This window comes from Tachyglossus aculeatus, chromosome 6 (genome assembly GCF_015852505.1).
Source record: "Tachyglossus aculeatus isolate mTacAcu1 chromosome 6, mTacAcu1.pri, whole genome shotgun sequence".
In the NCBI taxonomy this organism is placed as follows: domain Eukaryota; kingdom Metazoa; phylum Chordata; class Mammalia; order Monotremata; family Tachyglossidae; genus Tachyglossus; species Tachyglossus aculeatus.
This window is the reverse complement of record NC_052071.1, coordinates 13,779,109-13,794,544: the sequence shown is the minus strand read 5'-3', so window position 1 is coordinate 13,794,544 and position 15,436 is coordinate 13,779,109. Positions and strand designations below refer to the sequence as shown.

At 49.3% G+C, this 15,436-nt stretch overlaps 1 protein-coding gene across 1 annotated transcript in view; it reads right to left on the bottom strand.

The window, feature by feature from the left end:
• Positions 1 to 15,436, bottom strand: part of AMOT (angiomotin) — a 65,982-nt gene that overhangs the window by 24,455 nt on the left and 26,091 nt on the right. Inside the window, exons 5-6 of the mRNA XM_038748482.1 lie at positions 2,276 to 2,420; positions 358 to 450 (exon numbers count right to left, since the gene is read on the bottom strand). Of these exons, the coding sequence (XP_038604410.1) occupies positions 358 to 450; positions 2,276 to 2,420 (238 nt within the window). The remainder of the gene's footprint in view (positions 1 to 357; positions 451 to 2,275; positions 2,421 to 15,436) is intronic.

Below are 15,436 nucleotides of genomic sequence, written 5' to 3'. Positions count from 1 at the left end.
CTGGGTGACCTTGGGCAAGTCGCTTAACTTCTCTGTTGCTTCAATTACCTCCTCTGTAAAATGGGAATGAAGACTGTGAGCCTCAGGTGGGACAACCTGATTACCTTGTATCTACCCCAGCGCTTAGAACAGTGCCTTGCACATAGTAAGCGCTTAATAAGTGCCATTAAAAAAAAAAAAGACTGTGAGCCTCATGTGGGACAACCTCATTACCTTGTATCTACCCCAGTGCTTAGAACAGTGCTTGGCACGTAGTCAGCGCTTAATAAATACCATAATAATAATAATAATAATAATGATAAATGCCACCCCGCCCTGTGAACGGAAGCCCGCATCAGGTGGCGCACGGCGACTCACTCTGGGCGAAGAGCTGAGAAATGGTCTTGCGGTTGTCCTGACAGCCCTCCGAGTCCTTCTCCGCCAGCTGTTTGTTGGCCGTCTCCATACGCTCTGTGGATGGTGAGGGGAAGGAGGAGACGTCAGCACGGGGATACCCCACCATTCCCAAGCCAAGCTGCCTGGCCAGGGGCGCCCCCCACAACCCTCACCGCCTCCTCCCAGCAGCCTGCTCTGATTCCCCCGGGGACCACTCTGCCCCTACGCTGTCCTGCTCCCACGCAAATTCGTGAAGCGTTCCATATCATCATCATCATCAATCGTATTTATTGAGTGCTTACTGTGTGCAGAGCACTGGACTAAGCGCTTGGGAAGTACAAGTTGGCAACATATAGAGACAGTCCCTACCCAACAGTGGGCTCACAGTCTAAAGGTCCATATCTTAGCTTTATTTGTTCTGACGACTTGACACCTGTCCACATGTTTTGTTGTCCGTCTCCCCCTTCTAGACTGTGAGCCCGCTGTTGGGTAGAGACCGTCTCTATATGTTGCCGACTTGTACTTCCCAAGTGCTTAGTACAGTGCTCTGCGCACAGTAAGCGCTCAATAAATACGATTGAATGAATGAATGAATGCCCCCCCGACTCTGCACCATCATCATCAATGGTATTTACTGAACTGGCCTGCCCCCTCCAAGCCTCTCCATCCCTGCTTCCCCGAGGACCGTCATCATCATAATAATAATAATGGTGGCATTTATTAAGCGCTTACTATGTGCAAAGCACTGTTCTAAGAGCTGGGGAGGTTACAAGATGATCAGGTTGTCCTACGGAGGGGCTCACAGTCTTAATCCCCATTTTACAGACGAGGTAACTGAGGCACAGAGAAGTTAAGTGACTTGCCCAATGTCACACAACAGACGTGTGGCGAAGCCGGGATACGAACCCATGACCTCTGACTCCAAAGCCCGGGCTCTTTCCACTGAGCCACGCTGCTTCTCCTCATCAGGAGCAGCGTGCAGCAGCGTGCAGCAGTGTGGCTCAGTGGAAAGAGTCCGGGCTTTGGAGTCGGAGGTCATGGGTTCGAATCCTGGCTCTGTCACATGTCTGCTGTGTGACCTTGGGCAAGTCACTTAACTTGTCTGAGCCTCAGTTACCTCATCTGTAAAATGAGGATTACGACTGTGAGCCCCACATGGGACAACTTGATCCCATTGTATCCCCCCAGTGCTTAGAACAGTGCTTTGCACATAGTAAGCGCTTAACAAATGCCACCATTATTATTATTAATATTATTATTATTATTATTATCAGTGGTATTTACTGAGCGCTTACTGTATGCACAGCACTCTACCAAGTGCTTGGGAGAGCTCAATACAACAGATTTGTTAAACCATCTTACCGCCCAGCCGGCTGTTCCGCTTCCCCCAGGGACAATAGCCAGCCTACTCTGATAATAATAATAATGAGGATGGTATTTGTTAAGCGCTATGTGCCAAACATTCTGGGGTAGATACAGGGTAATCAGGTTGTCCCACATGGGGCTCACAGTCTTAATCAATCATCAATCAATCATATTTATTGAGCGCTTACTGTGTGCAGAGCACTGTACTAAGCGCTTGGGAAGTACAAGTCGGCAACATATAGAGACAGTCCCATAATGACATACAGTGACATACAGGAGAGCTCTATAAAATGAATAGATATGTATAAGTAAAATAAATGGAGTAATAAATATGTACAAACATATATACATATATACAGGTGCTGTGGGGAAGGGAAGGAGGTAAGGCGGTGGGGGGGGGATGGAGAGGGGGAGAGTCCCGGTATCCCTCATTTTATAGATGAGGAAACTGAGGCACAGAGACCACCCTCCCCACAGCCGTCTGGCTTGAGCCCCCACTTCTCCGGCCCCCCGCAAGGCCGCCATCCGCGGTCACCTCTGAGGTCCCGGTTGAAATCGTGCAGCCTCCGGATCTCCCCCTCCAGCTTGTTCCTCATGGCCTTCTCAAGGGCCTCCCGCTTGGACGACGACTTCACCAGGTGCTCGTAGGCCTCGGACACCCGCTGGATCTCCGTCTCCAACTGGAAGGGATCGGGGCACGTGAGCAATGGTATTCCTTATTTATTTATGTTCGCGTCGGTCTCCCACTCTAGACTGTAAGCTCACTGTGGGCAGGGAACCTGTCTGCCAACTCTGCTTTATTGGGCTCTCCCCAGGGCTTAGTACGGTGCTCTGCACATAGTAAGTGCTCAATAATTATAATGATGGTCTTTGTTAAGCACTCCCCTTATCCATTATTCATTCATTCAATCGTATTTATTGAGCGCTTACTGTGTGCAGAGCACTGTACTAAGCGTTGTTGTACCACTGTTGGGTAGGGACCGTCTCTATATGTTGCCAACTTGTACTTCCCAAGCGCTTAGTACAGTGCTCTGCACACAGTAAGCACTCGGTAAATACGATTGAATGAATTGAATGAATGTTTGTACATATTTATTACTCTATTTTACTTGTACATATTTACTATTCCATTTATTTTATTTTGTTAATATGATTTGTTTTGTTGTCTGTCTACCCCTTTTAGACTGTGAGGCCGTTGTTGGGTAGGGACCGTCTCTATATGTTGCCAACTTGTACTTCCCAAGCGCTTAGTACAGTGCTCTGCACACAGTAAGCGTTCAGTAAATACGATTGAATGAATGTTTGTCCACATTTATTACTCTATTTTACTTGTACATATTTACTATTCCATTTATTTTATTTTGTTAATATGGTTTGTTTTGTTGTCTGTCTCCCCCTTTTAGACTGTGAGGCCGTTGTTGGGTAGGGACCGTTTCTATATGTTGCCAACTTGTACTTCCCAAGCGCTTAGTACAGTGCTCTGCACACAGTAAGCGCTCGGTAAATACAACTGAATGAACTGAATGAATGTTTGTACATATTTATTATTCTATTTTACTTGTACGTATTTACTATTCCATTTATTTTATTTTGTTAATATGTTTTGTTGTCTGTCTCCCCCTTCTAGACTGTACGCCCACTGTTGGGTAGGGACCGTCTCTATATGTTGCCAACTTGTACTTCCCAAGAGCTTAGTACAGTGCTCTGCACAAAGGAAGTGCTCGGTAAATACAATTGAATGAATTGAATGAATGTTTGTCCACATTTATTACTCTATTTTACTTGTACATATTTACTATTCCATTTATTTTATTTTGTTAATATGGTTTGTTTTGTTGTCTGTCTCCCCCTTTTAGACTGTGAGGCCGTTGTTGGGTAGGGACCGTTTCTATATGTTGCCAATTTGTACTTCCCAAGCGCTTAGTACAGTGCTCTGCACACAGTAACCGCTCAGTAAATACGATTGAATGAATGTTTGTCCATATTTATTACTCTATTTTACTTGTACATATTTACTATTCCATTTATTTTATTTTGTTAATATGTTTTGTTTTGTTGTCTGTCTCCCCCTTTTAGACTGTGAGGCCGTTGATGGGTAGGGACCGTCTCTACATGTTGCCAACTTGTACTTCCCAAGCGCTTAGTACAGTGCTCTGCACACAGTAAGCGCTCAATAAATATGAATGAATGAATGAATACTATGTTCCAGGCGCTGTACTAAGTGCTGGGGCGCATATAAGCGAATTGGGTTCAACACAGTCCCTGTCCCATGTGGGGCTCACATCTCGATCCCTGTTTTACAGATGAGGTAACTGAGGCACAGAGGAAGTGACTTGCCCAAGTTCACCCAGTAGACAAGTGGTGGAGCTGAGATTAGAACCCATGACCTCCTGACTTCTATTTCCTTCTACAGACTTGTATCTCCTTCTCCAGCCCAGCCCGCAACCTCCACGCCTCTGCCGCTCACCTCCTCACTGGGCCTCGTTCTCGCCTGTCCCATGGTCGACCCCCGGCCCACGTCATCCCCCTGGCCCGGAATGCCCTCCTTCCGCCCATCCGCCAAGCTAGCTCTCTTCCTCCCTTCAAAGCCCTACTGAGAGCTCACCTCCTCCAGGAGGCCTTCCCACACTGAGCCCCTCCTTTTTACTCTCCTCCTCCTCCCCATTGCCCCCCCCGCCCTCCCCCCTTCCCCTCCCCACAGCACTTGTATATATCTGAATATATTTATTACCCTGTTTATTTTATTTGTACATATTTACTATATTTATTTTATTAATGATGTGTGTATGGCTATAATTCTATTAATTCTGATGGTATTGACACCTATCTGTTTTGTTTTGTTGTCTGCCTCCCCCTTCTAAACTGTGAGCCCGTTGCTGGGTAGGGACCTTCTCTATATGCTGCCGATTTGTAGCTCCCGAGCGCTTAGTACAGTGCTCTGCACACAGTAAGCGCTCAATAAATACGACTGAATCAATGAATGAATTCCAGGCCTGTGCTCTATCCTCTACGCCAAGCTCAATAAATACCACGATGACAGAGGGGGCTTTCTCCGTCCAGCCCCATGCCGGCGTCTTGGAGCCGGAGCGGTGACTGTGAGACCCTCTTCCTCTCCCCACCGGCCCCTATAATAATAATAATGGCATTTATTAAGCGCTGACTATGTGCAAAGCACTGTTCTAAGCGCTGGGGAGGTACAAGGCCCCTCCTCACAGTTCTCCAGGCCGCTGCCCTGCTCTGAGCCAAGCCGACCACTCTGATCAAAGAACAGGAGAAGCAGCGTGGCTCAGTGGAAAGAGCCCGGGCTTTGGAGTCAGAGGTCACAGTTTCAAACCCCGGCTCTGCCAGCTGTCAGCTGTGTGACTTTGGCCAAGTCGCTTCACTTCTCTGGGCCTCAACTCCCTCAGTTGTAAAATAGGGATTAAGACTGTGAGCCCCCCGTGGTACAACCCTATCACCTTGTAACCTCCCCAGCACTTACAACGGTGCTTTGCACATAGTAAGCGCATAATAAATGCCATCATTATTAAATCAAAGCTGGATAGGGGAGGGGAGGGGAGAAAGGGAGGTAAAGATGGAGGTGGCCTGGTGACCCTTCCCTAGGGGATGTGAAGATCATCATCATCATCATCATCAATCGTATTTATTGAGCGCTTACTGTGTGCAGAGCACTGTATTAAGCGCTTGGGAAGTACAAGTTGGCAACATATAGAGACGGTCCCTACCTAATAGTGGGCTCACAGTCTAAAAGGGGGAGACAGAGAACAAAACCAAACACACTAACAAAATAAAATAAATAGAATAGATATGTACAAGTAAAATAAATAGAGTAATAAATATGTACAAACATATATACATATATACAGGTGCTGTGGGGAAGGGAAGGAGGTAAGATGGGGGGGATGGAGAGGGAGACGAGGGGGAGAGGAAGGAAGGGGCTCAGTCTGGGAAGGCCTCCTGGAGGAGGAAGATGGGTGGGCTCCTGGCCGAATCTGAACCAAAGGCACCCTTGGCCCCTGGAATTCGGGAAGCTGAGGGTCACAGATCAGCCCAGGGGATGGTGGAGGGATTGCTAGCCCAGGAGCAGCAGGAGGAAGCCGGGCTCCAGGCCCCAGACCAGCTGGACCGTGGGAAGCCAAGATTTCCTCGATTTCCTCGCAGCTCTGTGACGGGAGGGGCCCCGGCAACGGATGAGGCACCGGGAGGGAGGGAGTGGGGTGGACCGGGGAGGAGAAACTCCCATCCGGACCCTTCTTCCCGGAACAGCCGGATAAAGGCAGCGCGCGGGGCCCGGCCTTCCTGCGGGAACCGGATCCGGAGGGGGAGAACTCAGGCCCCTGGAATTTCCATCGCGGAGTCTCCTAAGGACACCGGGCGGCTGCTGCGGCTTCCGGAGGACAAACAACCAGTCGCCGTCAGAGCTGTGTCCCCGAGGTGGGGCTGGCAATCCTGCACCCCACCCTGGCCGCTTGCTCTGCCTCTCGGGGCAGTGCCCAACTCTCCAATACCCCTATGGGATGGAGACCCAAGGGGTCGTTCATCTGCAGGGGAGACTGACACCACCATAAGTTTCCTTCCATTCTCTCTCCAGGTGCCTGCAGGAAAGGGGCACATGTGGCTGGAGAGAAAGGAAGCAGGGCTGGGGGGAGAGGGAATAAATGATTCCAGAGGCAGGAAGAGGCCGGCTGGGTTTGCTAGCGTGCGTGGGCTGGTGGGTAAGAGGAAAATGCAGCCTGAGGGCCGGGTGGGGGGAGTGGGGGCCGCACATTTCCACCTCGGAGGAATTGTATTGTCCCAAGTGCTTAGTACAGTGCTCTTCACACTGTAAGCACTCAATAATGCTCTAATGCTAACCTTCTCACTGTACCTCCATCCCGCCTGTCTCGCCGCCGACCTCTCGTCCACATCCTACCCCTGGCCTGGAACGCCCTCCCTCCTCGTATCAGACAGATAATTGCTCTCCCCCACTTCAAAACCTTACTGAAGACACCTCCAAGAAGCCTTCCCTGACTAAACCCTCCTCTCCTCCCACTCCTTTCTGCGCCGCTCTTACTTGCTCCTTCATTCATCCTCCCACCCAGCCCCGCAGCACAAATATATAGTGTATATATATATATATATATGTATATATATATATATATATACCTGTAATTTATCTGTAATTTATCTATTTATTTATATTAATGTCTTTCTCCCCCTCTAGACTGTGCCCTTGTTGTGGGCACAAATGTGTCTGTTTGTTGTTCTACTGTACTCTCCCAAGCACTCAGTACAGTGCTTTGTACACGGTAAGTGCTCAATAAGTATGATTGAATGAATGAATTGATAAATACCACTGATGGATTGACCGACTGATTGAATTGGAGGTCTTTCCTATGCCAGTCAGGCCCACTTCTAATACGGGCATGGTGTATTTCCCCAAGCGCTTAGTACAGTGCTCTGCACACAGTAAGCACTCAATAAAGACAACTGAAATATGATTGAACGAATGAGGCCAGCAGGCACGCGGTCCGGGCTATCCTCAAAGACGAGTCAGCCTGGTCCAAAGCTGGTGTTTGAGAAGCAACAGGGCATAGCGGGAAAAGCCCGGGCCTGGGGAGTTAGAAGGACTTGGGTTCTAATTCCGGCTCCGCCACGTCTGCTGTGTGACCTTGGGCAAGTCACTTCACTTTGCTGGGCCTCAGTTCCCTCATCGGTAAACTGGGGATTAAGAGTGGGAGCCCCACGTGGGACAGGGACTCTGTCCAACCTGATTAACCTGTATCTGCCCCAGTGCTTAGAACAGTGCTTGGCATATAGCAAGCGCTTAACGATCAATCAATCAATCAATCGCATTTATTGAGCGCTTACTATGTGCAGAGCACTGTACTAAGCACTTGGGAAGTACAAGTTGGTAACATATAGAGACGGTCCCTACCCAACAGTGGGCTCACAGTCTAGAAGGGGTAGACAGAGAACAAAACCAAACATATTAACAAAATAAAATAAATAGAATAGGTATGTACAAGTAAAATAGAGTAATAAATATGTACAAACATATATACATATATACAGGTGCTGTGGGGAAGGGAAGGAGGCAAGATGGGGGGATGGAGAGGGGGACGAGGGGGAGAGGAAGGAGGGGGCTCAATCTGGGAAGGCCTCCTGGAGGAGGTGAGCTCTCAGTAGGGCCCTGAAGGGAGGCAGAGAGCTAGCTTGGTGGATGGGCAGAGGGAGGGCATTCCAGGCCAGGGGGATGAGACAAATGGCAGCAAACCTTGTGACTCCCTGGTCCGTGCCCTAACACTATGCAGCAGACAAATGGCAGCAAACCTTGTGACTCCCAGGCCCGTGCCCTATCCCTATGCAATCAACAATCAATCGTATTTATTGAGCGCTTACTGTGTGCAGAGCACTGTACTAAGCGCTTGGGAAGTACAAGTTGGCAACATATAGAGACTGTCCCTACCCAACAGTGGGCTCACTGTCTAGAAGGGGTAGACAGAGAACAAAACCAAACATATTAACAAAATAAAATAAATAGATAGGTACAAGTAAAATAAATAGAGTAATAAATATGTACAAACATATATACATGTATACAGGTGCTGTAGGGAAGGAGGCAAGACGGGGGGATGGAGAGGAGGACGAGGGGGAGAGGAAGGACGGGGCTCAGTCTGGGAAGGCCTCCTGAAGGAGGTGAGCTCTCAGTAGGGCCCCGAAGGGAGGAAGAGAGCTAGCTTGGTGGATGGGCAGAGGGAGGGCATTCCAGGCCAGGGGGATGAGACAAATGGCAGCAAACCTTGTGATTCCCTGGCCCGTGCCCTAACCCTATGCAGCAGACAAATGGTAGCAAACCTTGTGACTCCCAGGCCTGTGCCCTAACCCTATGCAATCAATCAATCAATCATATTTATTGAGCGCTTACTGTGTGCAGAGCACTGTGCTAAGCGCTTGGGAAGTACAAGTTGGGAAAGTATAGAGACCGTCCCTACCCAACAGTGGGCTCACAGTCTAGAAGGGGTAGACAGAGAACAAAACCAAACATATTAACAAAACAAAATAGAATAGATATGTACAAGTAAAATAGAGTAATAAATATGTACAAACATATATACAAATATACAGGTGCTGTGGGGAAGGGAAGGAGGTAAGATGAGGGGATGGAGAGGGGGACAAGAGGGAGAGGAAGGAGGGGGCTCAATCGGGGAAGGCCTCCTGGAGGAGGTGAGCTCCCAGTAGGGTCCTGAAGGGAGGCAGAGAGCTATAGAGGGAGGGCATTCCAGGCCAGGGGGATGAGACAAATGGCAGCAAACCTTGTGACTCCCTGGCCCATGCCCTAACCCTATGCAACAGACAAATGGTAGCAAACCTTGTGACTCCCTGGTCCATGTCCTAACCCTATGCAGCAGACAAATGGCAGCAAACCTTCAGACTCCCAGGCCCGTGCCCTAACCCTATGCAATCAATCAATCGTATTTATTGATCGCTTACTGTGTGCAGAGCACTGTACTAAGCGCTTGGGATATACCCGTTGGCAACATATAGAGACAGTCCCTATCCAACAGTGAGCTCACAGTCTAGAAGGGGTAGACAGAGAACAAAACCAAACATATTAACAAAATACAATAAATAGAATAGATATGTACAAGTAAAATAAATAGAGTAATAAATATGTACAAAAATATATACATGCATACAGGTGCTGTGGGGAAGGGAAGGAGGCAAGACGGGGGGATGGAGAGGGGGACGAGGGGGAGAGGAAGGAGGGGGCTCCATCTGGGAAGGCCTCCTGGAGGAGGTGAGCTCTCAGTAGGGCCCCGATGGGAGGAAGAGAGCTAGCTTCGTGGATGGGCAAAGGGAGGGCATTCCAGGCCAGGGGGATGAGACAAATGGCAGCAAACCTTGTGACTCCCTGGCCCGTGCTCTAACCCTATGCAACAGACAAATGGTAGCAAACCTTGTGACTCCCTGGCCCATGCCCTAACCCTATGCAGCAGACAAATGGCAGCAAACCTTCAGACTCCCAGGCCCGTGCCCTAACCCTATGCAATCAATCAATCAATCAAATCGTATTTATTGAGCGCTTACTGTGTGCAGAGCACTGTACTAAGTGCTTGGGAAGTACAAGTTGGCAACATATACAGACCGTCCCTACCCAACAGTGGGCTCACAGTCTAGAAGGGGTAGACAGAGAACAAAACCAAACATATTAACAAAATAAAATAAATAGAATAGACATGTACAAGTAAAATAAATAGAGTAATAAATATGTACAAACATATACACATATATACAGGTGCTGGGGAAGGGATGGAGGCAAATTGGGGGGGATGGAGAGGGGGATGAGAGGGAGAGGAAGGAGGGGGCTCAATCCGGGAAGGCCTCCTGGAGCAGGTGAGCTCTCAGTAGGGCCCTGAAGGGAGGAAGAGAGCTAGCTTGGCGGATGGGCAGAGGGAGGGCATTCCAGGCCAGGGGGATGAGACAAATGGCAGCAAACCTTGTAACTCCCTGGCCCGTGCCCTAACCCTATGCAGCAGACAAATGGCAGCAAACCTTGTGACTCCCTGGCCCATGCCCTAACCCTATGCAGCAGACAAATGGCAGCAAACCTTGTGAATCCCAGGCCCGTGCCCTAACCCTATGCAGCAGACACATGGCAGCAAACCTTGTGACTCCCTGGCCCGTGCTCTAACCCTATGCAACAGACAAATGGTAGCAAACCTTGTGACTCCCAGGCCCATGCCCTAACCCTATGCAGCAGACAAATGGCAGCAAACCTTGTGACTCCCAGGCCTGTGCCCTAACCCTATGCAATCAATCAATCAATCATATTTATTGAGCGCTTACTGTGTGCAGAGCACTGTGCTAAGCGCTTGGGAAGTACAAGTTGGCAAAATATAGAGACCGTCCCTACCCAACAGTGGGCTCACAGTCTAGAAGGGGTAGACAGAGAACAAAACCAAACATATTAACAAAATAAAATAAATAGAATAGATATGTGCAAGTAAAATAGAGTAATAAATATGTACAAACATATATACATATATACAGGTGCTGTGGGGAAGGGAAGGAGGCAAGATCGGGGGATGGAGAGGGGGACAAGGGGGAGAGGAAGGAGGGGGCTCAGTCTGGGAAGGCCTCCTGGAGGAGGTGAGCTCTCAGCCCCGAAGGGAGGAAGAGAGCTAGCTTGGTGGATGGGCAGAGGGAGGGCATTCCAGGCCAGGGGGATGAGACAAATGGCAGCAAACCTTGTGACTCCCTGGCCCGTGCCCTAACCCTATGCAGCAGACAAATGGTAGCAAACCTTGTGACTCCCTGGTCCGTGCCCTAACCCTACGCAGCAGACATATGGCAGCAAACCTTCTGACTCCCAGGCCCGTGCCCTAACCCTATGCAATCAATCAATCAATCAATCATATTTATTGAGTGCTTACTGTGTGCAGAGCACTGTACTAAGCGCTTGGGAAGTACAAGTTGGCAACATATAGAGATCGTCCCTACCCAACAGTGGGCTCACAGTCTAGAAGGGGTAGACAGAGAACAAAACCAAACATATTAACAAAATAAAATAAATAGAATAGATATATACAAGAAAAATAAATAGAGTAATAAATATGTACAAACATATATACATATATACAGATGCTGTGGGGAAGGGAAGGAGGCAAGACGGGGGAACGGAGAGGGGGGCGAGGGGGAGAGGAAGGAGGGGGCTCCGTCTGGGAAGGCCTCCTGGAGGAGGTGAGCTCTCAGTAGGGCCCCGAAGGGAGGAAGAGAGCTAGCTTGGTGGATGGGCAGAGGGAGGGCATTCCAGGCCAGGGGGATGAGACAAATGGCAGCAAACCTTGTGACTCCCTGGTCCGTGCCCTAACCCTATGCAGCAGACAAATGGCAGCAAACCTTGTGACTCCCTGGTCCGTGCCCTAACCCTATGCAGCAGACAAATGGCAGCAAACCTTGTGACTCCCAGGCCCGTGCCCTACCCCTATGCAATCAATCAATCAATCGTATCTATTGAGCGCTTACTGTGTGCCGAGCACTGTACTAAGCGCTTGGGATATACCCACTGGCAACATATAGAGACAGTCCCTACCCAACAGTGGGCTCACAGTCTAGAAGGGGTAGACAGAGAACAAAACCAAACATATTAACAAAATACAATAAATAGAATAGATATGTACAAGTAAAATAAATAGAGTAATAAATATGTACAAAAATATACACATGTATACAGGTGCTGTGGGGAAGGGAAGGAGGCAAGACGGGGGGATGGAGAGTGGGGTGAGGGGGAGAGGAAGGAGGGGGCTCCGTCTGGGAAGGCCTCCTGGAGGAGGTGAGCTCTCAGTAGGGCCCCGATGGGAGGAAGAGAGCTAGCTTGGTGGATGGGCAAAGAGAGGGCATTCCAGGCCAGGGGGATGAGACAAATTGAAGCAAACCTTGTGACTCCCTGGCCCGTGCCCTAACCCTACGCAGCAGACAAATGGCAGCAAACCTTGTGACTCCCAGGCCCGTGCCCCAACCCTATGCAATCAGTCAGTCAATCAAATCGTATTTATTGAGCGCTTACTGTGTGCAGAGCACTGTACTAAGTGCTTGGGAAGTACAAGTTGGCAACATATACAGACCGTCCCTACCCAACAATGGGCTCACAGTCTAGAAGGGGTAGACAGAGAACAAAACCAAACATATTAACAAAATACAATAAATAGAATAGATATGTACAAGTAAAATAGAGTAATAAATATGTACAAAAATATACACATGTATACAGGTGCTGTGGGGAAGGGAAGGAGGCAAGACGGGGGGATGGAGAGGGGGGCGAGGGGGAGAGGAAGGAGGGGGCTCAGTCTGGGAAGGCCTCCTGGAGGAGGTGAGCTCTCAGTAGGGCCCCGATGGGAGGAAGAGAGCTAGCTTGGTGGATGGGCAAAGAGAGGGCATTCCAGGCCAGGGGGATGAGACAAATGGCAGCAAACCTTGTAACTCCCTGGCCCGTGCCCTAACCCTATGCAGCAGACAAATGGCAGCAAACCTTGTGAATCCCAGGCCCGTGCCCTAACCCTATGCAACAGACAAATGGTAGCAAACCTTGTGACTCCCTGGCCCATGCCCTAACCCTATGCAGCAGACAAATGGCAGCAAACCTTGTGACTCTCAGGCCCGTGCCCTAACCCTATGCAGTAGACAAATGGCAGCAAACCTTCTGACTCCCTGGCCCGTGCCCTAACCCTATGCAGCAGACAAATGGCAGCAAACCTTGTGACTCCCTGGCCCGTGCCCTAACCCTATGCAGCAGACAAATGGCAGCAAACCTTGTGACTCCCAGGCCAGTGCCCTACCCCTATGCAATCAATCAATCAATCGTATTTATTGAGCGCTTACTATGTGCCGAGCACTGCACTAAGTGCTTGGGAAGTACAAGTTGGTAACATATAGAGACAGTCCCTACCCAACAGTGGGCTCACAGTCTAGAAGGGGTAGACAGAGAACAAAACCAAACATATTAACAAAATAAAATAAATAGAATAGATATGTGCAAGTAAAATAGAGTAATAAATATGTACAAACATATATACATATATACAGGTGCTGTGGGGAAGGGAAGGAGGCAAGATGGGGGGATGGAGAGGGGGACGAGGGGGAGAGGAAGGAGGGGGCTCAATCTGGGAAGGCCTCCTGGAGGAGGTGAGCTCTCAGTAGGGCCCTGAAGGGAGGAAGAGAGCTAGCTTGGTGGATGGGCAGAGGGAGGGCATTCCAGGCCAGGGGGATGAGACAAATGGCAGCAAACCTTGTAACTCCCTGGCCCGTGCCCTAACCCTATGCAGCAGACAAATGGCAGCCAACCTTGTGAATCCCTGGCCCGTGCCCTAACCCTATGCAGCAGACACATGGCAGCAAACCTTGTGACTCCCAGGCCTGTGCTCTAACCCTATGCAATCAATCAATCATATTTATTGAGTGCTTACTGTGTGCAGAGCACTGTGCTAAGCGCTTGGGAAGTACAAGTTGGCAAAATATAGAGACTGTCCCTACCCAACAGTGGGCTCACAGTCTGGAAGGGGTAGACAGAGAACAAAACCAAACATATTAACAAAATAAAATAAATAAAATAGATATGTACAAGTAAAATAAATAGAGTAATAAATATGTACAAACATATATACATATATACAGATGCTGTGGGGAAGGGAAGGAGGCAAGACGGGGGAATGCAGAGGGGGAGAGGAAGGAGGGGGCTCAGTCTGGGAAGGCCTCCTGGAGGAGGTGAGCTCTCAGTAGGGCCCTGAAGAGAGGAAGAGAGCTAGCTTGGTGGATGAGCAGAGGGAGGGCATTCCAGGCCAGGGGGATGAGACAAATGGCAGCAAACCTTGTAACTCCCTGGCCTGTGCCCTAACCCTATGCAGCAGACAAATGGTAGCAAACCTTGTGACTCCCAGGCCCGTGCCCTAACCCTATGCAGCAGACACATGGCAGCAAACCTTCTGACTCCCTGGCCCGTGCCCTAACCCTATGCAACAGACAAATGGTAGCAAACCTTGTGACTCCCTGGCCCATGCCCTAACCCTATGCAGCAGACAAATGGCAGCAAACCTTGTGACTCCCAGGCCCGTGCCCTACCCCTATGCAATCAATCAGTCGTATTTATTGAGCGCTTACTGTGTGCCGAGCACTGTACTAAGCGCTTGGGAAGTACAAGTTGGTAACATATAGAGACAGTCCCTACCCAACAGTGGGCTCACAGTCTAGAAGGGGTAGACAGAGAACAAAACCAAACATATTAACAAAATAAAATAAATAGAATAGATATGTACAAATAAAATAGAGTAATAAATATGTACAAACATATATACATATATACAGGTGCTGTGGGGAAGGGAAGGAGGCAAGATGGAGGGATGGAGATGGGACAAGGGGGAGAGGAAGGAGGGGGTTCAGTCTGGGAAGGCCTCCTGGAGGAGGTGAGCTCTCAGTAGGGCCCTGAAGGGAGGAAGAGAGCTAGCTTGGTGGATGGGCAGAGGGAGGGCATTCCAGGCCAGGGGGATGAGACAAATGGCAGCAAACCTTGTGACTCCCTGGCCCGTGCCCTAACCCTATGCAGCAGACAAATGGTAGCAAACCTTGTGAATCCCTGGCCCGTGCCCTAACCCTATGCAGCAGACAAATGGCAGCAAACCTTGTGACTCCCAGGCCTGTGCTCTAACCCTATGCAATCGATCAATCAATCAATCATATTTATTGAGCGCTTACTGTGTGCAGAGCACTGTGCTAAGCGCTTGGGAAGTACAAGTTGGCAAAATACAGAGACCGTCCCTACCCAACAGTGGGCTCACAGTCTGGAAGGGGTAGACAGAGAACAAAACCAAACATATTAACAAAATAAAATAAATAAAATAGATATGTACAAGTAAAATAAATAGAGTAATAAATATGTACAAACATATATACAGATGCTGTGGGGAAGGGAAGGAGGCAAGATGGGGGAATGGAGAGGGGGGCGAGGGGGAGAGGAAGGAGGGGGCTCAGTCTGGGAAGGCCTCCTGGAGGAGGTGAGCTCTCAGTAGGGCCCTGAAGGGAGGAAGAGAGCTAGCTTGGTGGATGGGCAGAGGGAGGGCATTCCAGGCCAGGGGGATGAGACAAATGGTAGCAAACCTTGTGACTCCCTGGCCCATGCCCTAACCCTATGCAGCAGACAAATGGCAGCAAACCTTGTGAATCC